At 42.9% G+C, this 10,617-nt stretch overlaps 2 protein-coding genes across 2 annotated transcripts in view; one reads left to right on the top strand and one right to left on the bottom strand.

Annotated features, from left to right (window-relative positions):
* Window positions 1–3,636, top strand: part of kntc1 (kinetochore associated 1) — a 44,252-nt gene extending 40,616 nt beyond the window's left edge. Inside the window, 3 exon segments of the mRNA XM_072433741.1 lie at window positions 113–202; window positions 3,454–3,500; window positions 3,502–3,636. Of these exon segments, the coding sequence (XP_072289842.1) occupies window positions 113–202; window positions 3,454–3,500; window positions 3,502–3,529 (165 nt within the window). The 3' untranslated portion in view covers window positions 3,530–3,636.
* Window positions 3,637–6,045: 2,409 nt separating this feature from the next.
* LOC140347479 (hydroxycarboxylic acid receptor 2-like) lies at window positions 6,046–7,072 on the bottom strand. The gene has a single exon (XM_072433916.1). The coding sequence runs from the start codon at window positions 7,033–7,035 to the stop codon at window positions 6,046–6,048; it is 990 nt and encodes a 329-aa protein (XP_072290017.1). The 5' UTR covers window positions 7,036–7,072.
* Window positions 7,073–10,617: the final 3,545 nt, after the last annotated feature.

The following is a 10,617-nucleotide window of genomic DNA, read 5'->3' on the forward strand; positions in this document are numbered from 1 at the left end:
AATGTTGAAGGCAGTCTGTAGTGGTGAAGAATATATAAAAGTCTTTTATTCTACATTTTGTATGTTTACACTATTCTCCGTCTTGACTGTGATGTGATGTCTTGTGTACCAGGGCTTTCTGTCACTCTGCAACCCGCTCAGTGTTCTAGAACAAGTCGAGGAGCTCATGAGCACTGGAGAGCTGGCAGGAATCCCCTCCCAGGTCAGAATTCTACTTCTGTTTTTGATAATGCTTTATAGAATGGTGTCAACAAAAAGCAATATCAGCATTTCTACACATGTTTATTGGCAAAATATAGGCTTCAGTACTATTTAGAGGTATTATTATTGAGTGTCTGCTTATGATGTCATAAAGCAGGACAAACAACTATTTGAGTCACAAACTACGTCATTGGTATGACGCAAAACGCAGCAGAAAACATGGACGGGCGGGAAGGCTGAATATTATTCAACAAATATTGAAAACACATGTAGTACTCTCACATAAATACAGTACCTTTTCCACAATTTTTTCACATTACACTTCTTTACACAACTAAACTACATGTTGTTGTTGTTGTTGTTTTATGGCGGTTGGCATCCAAGTGTTGCATTACCGCCAGACTTTATTCCTCAGACTTTGTCGTAGTCCTCAGACTCTGTCGTAGTCCGTAAAAGTACTCCTTCCATTGCTTTGGTGTTACAAAGCCCATGAGGTCATGATATGTCTTTGTGACTAGAATAGTTGTTGTTGTTTCAGAGACCAACCGGCTTTATTCCAGGGAGACTCTTCTTCATCTTCCTCTCCTTCTTTGACGTTCGGTGCTTCCACCGTACAGCTTTATTCTTCAGGCTTCATTCTATAGGCTTTAATATTTCCACTGATGTCGCTGCTTGGTAGCCGTGCGTCTACGAGACTGGGCGAGGACAGGAGACCACCCCCACCCCCATCTCGTCACCCCGATCACCCTGACTCCCCACAAGCAGACCCCCATCACTCCGACCCCCATTCAGCGCCTCTAGCCTGCCCTCCATATCTGCCCAATCAAGCTCCCCTGCTCCAAGGAATCTCCCCGCAGCTCCAGCAATGATCCCGATCCTTTCAGTCCCGCCCCGAGTCCGAGAGGCACAGCCCACAACACCCACCACAAAGAGCACAAAATCCCCTCCATCCACAACCAGGGCACTCTCATTAACTCTGGAACCCGCACACCCGGGACCTCCACTCTTGAAACCTTCACACTTCTTGGGAGCCACGCTGGCCTTTCTCATTTCGCCCTGGCTGGGAGCAGCGCTGGCTCCTCTCTCTGTATTTACTCTAAACTCGTTACTTGAAACTTTCTTGACTGCATCTGCATAGGATATACCTTGAGAGACCTTTATTTTCTGCACCTCAGCAGCTCTTTTGCTAAACCTGCATCCCCCGTAGGCAGAGCTATGTTCTTCCCCACAGTTACAGCACTTCAGTTTTGCTCCCACGTCACACTTCCCATACTCGTGATCTCCTGCACATTTACCACATCTTTGCCTCCCTCTACAGACCGCTGCAATATGCCCAAAGCGCTGGCACTTAAAGCAACGCAGGGGCGGCGGAACATATGGCCTAACGTCATGGCACATGAACCCAATGAACACCTTACTAGGCAGGCACCTCCCTTCAAGTGTTACCATTACAGACAAGCTGTCACATCTTACCCCAGACCAGGTCACCTTCAACCGCCTAGCGTCCACCACCGTAGCTCCAGTCAAATTCTCCTTAACTTCATCCACAGACGTCGCCGTAGGGACACCTACGATAACTCCTCTGACCGTGTTTCTTTCAGCATCAGACACAAGAATGTCCTTTCCACCCAGACGTTTAGTTCCAATCGCCTTCCGTTGCTGAGCCGCGTCCTTGCACACGACCAGCAGCGAGCCATCTCTAAGGACACTCGCACTCTTGATCACTCCCACAGCTACAGTTAGGCTCTTTGACAATGCCACTGAATTCCACTCCTTAAAGGATGCACTATCCTGTGCAAGCTTTATGATCACCTTACAGTCTCTGCTCTCACTCCGGATATCAATTGCTTCAGCCTCATCCTGCTGCTCATTCCCAGAACCCTCGGACGAGCTAAGGGACTTTTTACGTTTCCGGGCACGTGCAGCCAGAAAAGGCTGCTCCTCCACGCCGTCCAGAACGTCTTTGACCACCGATCCACTCTCCTCCGCCATCTCCCGTCTCTTCAGACCGGAGACTAGCTCTTCTTCTTCTTCTTCTTCTTACTTTAACCTCGTTGTTGTTGTTGTTTTATGGCGGTTGGCATCCAAGTGTTGCATTACCGCCAGACTTTATTCCTCAGACTTTTTGTTTTATCGCGGTTGATATCCAAGCGTTGCATTACCGCCAGAATTTATTCTTCAGACTTTGTCGTATTCTTTAGAAGTTCTTCTTCCATTACTTTGGTGTTTCAAAGCACGTTAGAACATCCTCTTCCTTCTCATCCTCAATGTTCATTCCATGGCTCGAGCCTAACAAGAATAAAGTCGTTACTACACACATGTAGTGCTTTAACGCAAGAATGCAGACACTCTCAATGGCTTCAGCAATGGCGTCAGCCATTGCACATTATCTATATTATTGGCTTCAGCCATGGAATTGCATTGCAGATATTGTGTATTTTCACGATTGGCCAGCAGGGGCGCAATAAATGCCTTCACTTCCTCTTTTATTTTGATGGAACAGTTCCTCTCGTGCCGTGGTCTTAGCGTTAGCATCAGCATTAGCGGCGGGTCTCTGTTGCTAGGTGACAGGGAGGAGCGTTTTTAAAGAATAAAGTCTAAAGAATAAAGCGGTCAAATTGCCGCGCCGTTTCAGGGACCGCGGCATTTCCCTTATAGCCCGTTATAGCCTCATGGCTAACCCTAACCTTAACCCGGCGCGGTCTAAAACGGCGCTAAATCGCGGTCAAATAGCGGCGCAGTTTCAGGAGCCGCGGCGCCACATTTTAATGTTTTTTAATATTTAAAACTATGAAATGGCTATAAGACACCTATACATATTTTAGGATGTCAGGGCAATCCGTTTTCATTTGCAGTAGTACCAGTAAATTTGACATGTCTTGGTGGTTTACTTCCAAATAAAAGCAGAAGCAGCCAAAATCGGCACGACCATCATACTGGACAAAACTTCAGCACTTTTCATCCTTTCACACTTGTATCAACCCCACTTCTTACTTTATCTGTGAACCGAATCTTGCTAATATGATTGTCTTTTTAACTGATAATCTCTACAAACTTGCTTCTGTTTCTTATCGAGTAAGATCTGCGTCATATACACTGAAATACTCCCGTTTTTCAAAAAAATAAGTAAGATTTTGAGAATTACCAGGATAAATATACAGTACTGTTGAAGTAAAACCACACTTGATTCCCATCTTCAGGTGGGAGGTTTGTTGCTTTGTTGGCCTCACTCTGTTTTTCCGGTTGTTTCAGATCCGTGAGACTGTGCTGAGCTTCATCAGTCAGAACGGGCAGAAGCTCAAAGTCCAAGCACCTGCCTCACCCCTGACACCTGCTGCGGTAACGCGGACACGCACAGCCGGTCCGAGAGCTGGAGGAGGGTCTCGTCAGCCACAACTGGCCCAGTCTACGTCTTCAACAAGAGTCGCATTAGTGAATGTGTTGTGTGTAAACCACAATGCTAAAGTGTAATCACACAAAAGTGTTCCACAGCAAATAGGTGTTGCATTCATTATTAACAGTTTGAAATAACAGAAGCTCCGAGCACAGCCTAGTCTCAGTTTTAGTCCCCTGACCAGAGAAACGTCTCATTTTAGCCACATTTTGTTATATGGGTACTTTTTTAGCATTATCACTTAAAAATAATTTCTAAATGAATTCAACTAGAGTACAGTTTTAAAATGAACAAAACAAATGGAGAGATTTGGCTTGGAACAGGGGGCAGCAGCATCAACATAAACAAGACAAACGAAATATATATATGACAAAGATTGTACAAGTCACATACTAGAAACACACTGCAGTCAGTCCATGTCATTCAGTAATTGAAAACTGTGGGGAATGAGACGGTCTTAATCTCCTAAGCTCACACTGAGGAGCTGATGACCTCCAGAGCCAACTGTTCAAAGAGAGTCTGTCACTTATGCTCCTGGGCTTCAGGGTTTAAGCCAAATGTCAAACCAAGTCGGGATTATATTATTTTTGTAAAATTTTACTTTTCCGAAAACCTTAAACTTAAAACTCAGTTTGATGTTTTGCTGTGTGACAGCTCTTGTTCTGAATAAAAATACAGTTCTAATTGTTAAAACATATCCTGTTGCATGGGTTAGTTACATAATTATTTAAACACTGTTGACACCGGTAAGTTATTCCTCAATGTGGGCCATGGTCAGATGCCTTGCGCTAATTTACATCCCGCAGCACCGGTTAAAACATCTCAAATTCAAAGTGTTGGACCCAAAAAGATTTAATGCTTGTTAAAAACGTTCCTTAGGTTGTAGAACAAATTAGATCCATTTCTCATAAATGCACGTCACAGGACAGAAAAAATGTCTTTCATCCTCAGATGTCAAGTACCCATATACATGGTTCTCTCATATTGTGAATGCCCAAATATCTGAATATACATATATTCTTATTTTACTGTATTATGTGTTAAAAAAAAAAAAAAAAAATGTTTTCAATCAGTAGTGCTCATTTAGCTCTAGGGGCCCCCACAGCGGCACAGTCCACATGTCTCCTCTGACCCACACATGTCCAGAAGACATTTGTTCTTTGAGTATGTGTGACTTGTTTGTGTTGTCCCCAACAGTCCTATAGGGGGCGCCGTCCTTGGCCTGTGAGTACCTGAAGCACAGAGAGCTTCACTGGGCTGCGTTTCCTGCCATCTACATCAGCGTACCACAGTAAACGCACTCGTGCTCCCCACCACTGCAGCAGCCCAGTGTGGGGCTCATTCTTACCCTCACTTTCTCACTATGGACAATGGAGTTCTGTGAACATTGCACATTTAGTGTTCTATTTGTATCAATAGTGTTTACTGGCGTACTTTGTGTATATAACACATTATTTAATAAATCTACCACAGTTTGCGTTGTACTTCTGACTGTTTTTTCTTTTAGTGTTAAAAATGCAATGGCACTGTTTGTGTCATGGCCCAGGATCACTTGACTCTACGGAGCAGAGGAAATAGTCATAGAACCAGGGAAAGTTGCATAACTGTTCAAAAAATAAAGATCTTCCATTCAAAGAAAATGTTAAGTAAATATTTTATTTACAGTAATATGCATCCAACCACAATAACATGCTTTTATTCATGTATTTAACTATTTTATTTTACCCATTGCACCACCAGTGGTTCTAAACTAGGACACAAGCTACTACAGTATTACGTCAAGCCATGGCCCCAACAAAATAACTAATTGTATATAGGCTTTATAATAATTTAAAAACATTGCAGTTTCAGTGTTACAGAACAGCAATATTTCTGTGCTCGCCTTCCCCTTTCACACCAGAGCTGTCCTGTCTGAGAATAAAATATGAAGAAAAAACAAATATGTCCGGTCACTCAATCTTAAAGCTGACTATCCAGAATAAAACAAAAAAATCTCAATAATTGATCAACATTCATTTTTGGCAAACGTCTGCAACCAACTGAAAATGGTCCTGTTACCCACTTCCGGGCGCGACCCCCAGTATGAGAACCACTCGCTCTAGTACAGTTACTGCTTCATTTAACTTCTACACAGTGACCTTACTATGAGTCATGGGTTAACACGCTACTCACTGAGCATGAGTCCAAATGAACTTTTATTTCTACTACACTGGGTGAACACGTGCTCTTCAGACATGTTAGTCCAAACATCATTCAAATAAAAGCAGGAGATTTTAATTTCAAAGTGAATAAAACTAATAATAGAATGAAGTAAAGGTGTCAAAACCCATGCCAATTGAGAACTTGACAAAACGACAGCCCAGTCAACTGATTCCAATGACTTGACACTGCAGCTGGTTCCAATTTTCCTTCAAAATGCGTCATGAATCCCCTGTTGGGTCCGCAACCATTTATTTCACGTTCTGCTGGCAGCGTGACTGTGATCCTGTCTCTCTGGTCTTCTTCTCAGCGCTCTCCACCGTCTCCGAGGCCTGGGACAGACGCAGCGCCTTCCTGCAGATGATCTTGATGGCTGGGCTGGAAAAGTAGTAGACCAGAGGATCCAGCACGCTGTTCAGGTAAGTCAGGCTTATGGTGAAGGTGAACGCGGTGGTCAGCTCCTCCATCACCACACACACTTGGCTCTCCGACAGGGTGTGGAAAGCCTTATTCGTCCTGTACCACATGATGATCTGCACAATGTTGCTGGGGAGGAAGCAGAGAACAAAAAGCACAACCACCACAATGAGAAAGCGTAAAGCGTTCTTTGTTTTAGCCTGTTGGGCAATCTGCCTTCCCCTCAGATGCGTAGTGATGCTGACTGTGCAGTAAAGAATCACAAGGAACGGCATGTAGAAAGAAAATAAAAATGCAAATTTAAGCCAAGTCAGATTTCCCTGGAGCTCGGTCTCGGGCAGACTCAAGCTCTGACAGTACGTGTGATTAGTGTGTGTTAAGGTGAAAATATGAGCGCTCATGGAGATGGAGAGCAGCCACAGCACGGCCGCTCCACACATGGCTTTGGAGAGGCTTAAGAAGTTGACGGGGTGATGGGGGTGGACCACGCGCATGTATCTGTCCAGAGCGATGGCCATGAGGAACAAGGTGCTGCCGCTGCGGTTCATAGCCAGCATGAAGAGGCAGATGTTACAGAAGGAGCTCCCGAAGTGCCACTCCAGCTCTGACAGGTAGTAACTGGCCCGAAACGGCAGAACCAGGAGGAGCAGAAAGTCGGCCATGGCCAGGTTGAAGAGGAGCACGGTGCTGCTCTTCCAGGGTTTCAGATGAAAGCAGAAGATCCACAGAGCCAGGCCGTTCCCCAGGGCTCCCAGGATGAACTCTGAGATCAGCAGTGGAGGCAGGACACTCCTCAGGGCCGTCCCGTTGAAGGCACACAGCATGTTGTGCTTGTTCTTCTGCTGCACCGCTCTGTGCTCTTGGTTCACACTGACTTTGTTTTATGCTCAGTGTTGTTCCTCACGTGAAGTATTGTCCATGCCTCCATTTAAAGGCAAAGGAATCTGATAAAGATCTACTGGGCACTCAAGAAAACTCAGACCCTCCTAGTTGGAAAGAGGCCATCATATCCCTGATACCAAAAGAGGGGAAGGACCGATTGGATTGTGCCCCATACAGGCCCATTTCTATCCTGAATGTGGACTATCGTATATACAACTCAATAATGTCTAAAAGAATGGAACAAATACTCCCAAACTTAATCCATAATGATCAGACAGGATTTATTACCAAACGACAAACACAAGACAACATAAGACGATCATTATAGATAATGAATCATTTACAAAAACAACAAAACAAGGCCGTAATAATTAGTTTGGACGCTGAGAAAGCTTTTGATTCTGTTTGCTGGCCTTATTTATTTAAAGTACTGAACAAATTTCAAATCAATGATTTAATTATACAAAATATTGATGCTCTTTGCGATGGTCCAACATCAAGAATTAAAATCAATGGTCTCCTTTCCTATTTGCTTTGTATTTGGAACCATTGGTCCAATTTATTAGTCAATCAAATACAATTCACGGTGTTGCAATTAATGGGACGGAACACAAAATTGCCTGTTATGCAGATAATGTTCATTTGTATTTGACCAAACCAGAAATTTACACACCCAATGTGATGAATTTTCTTCAAGAAGTTGGTCTTGATACAAATCAAATGTTAAAAAAAATGAAATTATCCCTTACTGGCAACACCCTCTGACCTTTAAAAAGGTTTACCCATTGAAATGGCAAACGGAATCGCTTAGATGTTAAAGTGTGGTACTTAAAGACCACATAGAGACTACATAGAGACCTATCAGCTATTCTGAAGAAAAATTATACCCGTCTTTTTACTACTATAAAAAAAGATATTGAAAAATGGAAACTTATCTCATACTTAAGTCAAAGCATTGAAACTATAAAAATGAATGTTTTACTCAGATTTCTCTATCTGTTCCAGACTCAGGGGAAGAAACCCCGAACCCAATTCAAAAACTTTACAGTTATCAAAAGAAGGAGGCTGGGGTTTGCCCTGTCTGAAACGTTACTTTATTTCAGCTCAAATCAGAGCGTTGCTGGTGTGACCCAGACTATGAAGCTCAATGGAAAAATATTGAGATTAATGTTGTGCCGGGGGTTCCTCACTGGCAGATGACAGACGGTTGAGTCATTTGGCGGAGGTGGAGAACCCGTGGGTGAAGTCTGTTCTTACAACATGGAGGGAGCTAACCAAAAAACACAAACTAAACAAGGATGTTCAAGTTTTAACAGCACAGACTCAATAATAATAATTTGAGAAGCTTTGACGACTTGAATGAATCCTTTGAATTGGAGTAACAGGACTCTTACAGGTATTTGCAAAAGAGGAGTTATTATAACAAAGAAATCCAAAAATATGACCATAATAGCCTTTTGACTGAAACATTCATTAAAGCTATAAATCTGAACTTTCGAGGGGACTACTATCTAAATCAGGGGTGGGCAAACTACGGCCCGTGAGCCACATACACATAAGTTTGTCTTTATAATCCGGCCCGCCAAACATGTCAAGAAATATTTAGAATTTATTTTATTTTTTTTGCCCTTAGGCATCTGTATGCACTTGTATCCTTAATAAAGATGACGTGAAATAAATTAAATAATAGATTCAATAGCCTATATTTGACAGGAAAGTGATATTTAATTTGATATTTAGTTATTTTTTAAATGATTTTTTACACCAATGATCGTGGGCCGGCCCTCCGCTACTTGCCTGGATTCAAATATGGCCCTCGGAGGAAAACAATTGCCCACCCCTGATCTGAATTATACAATGTATTAACAATCTGGGCAGTCATTCTACTGATTACATTAAGGGTCAATGGGAAAAAGAGGGCTATTTTGTTGTAGCTTATGAAAAGCGGGACAGTATTTGTACATCTCACTGGAGAACCACGGGATCACATGTTTGGAGGGAATTCTGTTGGAAGAATGTGTCTCGTTTCTTCATAAGCCCATGTCAAAGTGCCCATTACTCACAGGGAAATGGAGACTGTTGGAGAGGATGTGGCAGCAGGAGGCAAACCACTGTCATGTGTTTTGGGATTGTCCTGTTGTTCACAAGTTTTGGACTAAGATCAACAAATCCTTACAGACAATTTATGACATCACCATCCCACTGGATTTCAGGACTATGTTGGGCCTCCGGGCTCCAGCCATGGACACAGTTGGCAGCTATCTATGGGGCATCCTCCTGGCAGCAGTGAAAAAGGCCCTCACAAAAAAATGGATGACAAAAAACACCGATTATTCAGGACATTATAATGGACATTCATAATACGGAAGGGAGTGTCTACAGAGCCGCGGCCGAAACTGCCATGTTATTTTGTGCCGCGGCTCCTGAAACTGCTGCACCATTTGACCGCGCCGGGTTAAGGTTAGAGTTAAGGTCAGGGTTAGGGTTAGCCATGAGGCTATATGGCAGTGCCGCGGCTCTGCAGCTACGGCCAATATGGAAACAATCTCATTTGGACTCGAGACACATCTGATAGACTGGGCAAAGTGGGACTTTTGTTTGGGTGCATTTGTGTTTTAGTTTTTACTGATTTGAAGGATTCCCTTTGATTTATGTTTTGCTTGTTTTTACATGTTTGTATCGTCATACATTTAAAAAAATAAAAATGTAATAAAAAAATAAATCTGATAAAGATCTAAAAAGCCCCAAACCTTGACCCTATTAAGATGAAAACAGGTTTCTATTTACCTATTAGTCATATTGAGCTGCATCACCAATGGAAAGACCAGTTGTTGTTGTTGTCGTCGTCGTCGTCGTCGTCAAGTATGAGCTCAGTTGAAAGTAGGACTCAAAAAATGTAGATAGATTAGTGTCACCGAAAATAAAAAAAACTTGTGCCATGCACACAAAGTTTGATCATTAAAGGTCCTATATATATTTCAGCTTTTGAGCATATCATGTTATTTCCTGATCAGATTTACAGTCATGTTTTTCTTAGTTGCATGTTTAAGTAATCCTACACTTTTAGTCTATCTCCCTCTTCAGAGCTCATAGTATGTACATAGTCCCACACAAGTCTGCACACTTTCAGGCAAACCCTAACCCTCACTTTGGATGTAGGTTGTCAATGCTACAAGCTGTTAGCTTTGTTCAACTGCTCAACTCCTCAGTGCACCAGCAGGGGGAGTCTTTCCCTCTTAGTGTGGGTTTTTATTCTTCAAATCAGTCATTAATTGCTTTAACTCTTTTCTTACAAATACATTATTTTATGTTATGTTGCTGCGATCTGAAATGACTTGATTCATGGTCCACTCTTCCTGTTTAACCCTTAAAGGCCCGTTCAGACCGCTGCGTCAAAGCGTCCAGTTTACATTCAAAGTCTATGTGGACACGCGTCGTGGGCGTCCAGAGTTTTTGCAGCGCGAATCCTGTGTTTTTGAGCGTCGGGTTCGGCGCTTCAGGGGTGTTTGAGTGTCGGACGCTCT

This window comes from Eucyclogobius newberryi, unplaced genomic scaffold (genome assembly GCF_026437365.1).
Source record: "Eucyclogobius newberryi isolate DKJ021-1_F unplaced genomic scaffold, fEucNew1.0.hap1 SCAF_6, whole genome shotgun sequence".
Lineage (NCBI taxonomy): Eukaryota > Metazoa > Chordata > Actinopteri > Gobiiformes > Gobiidae > Eucyclogobius > Eucyclogobius newberryi.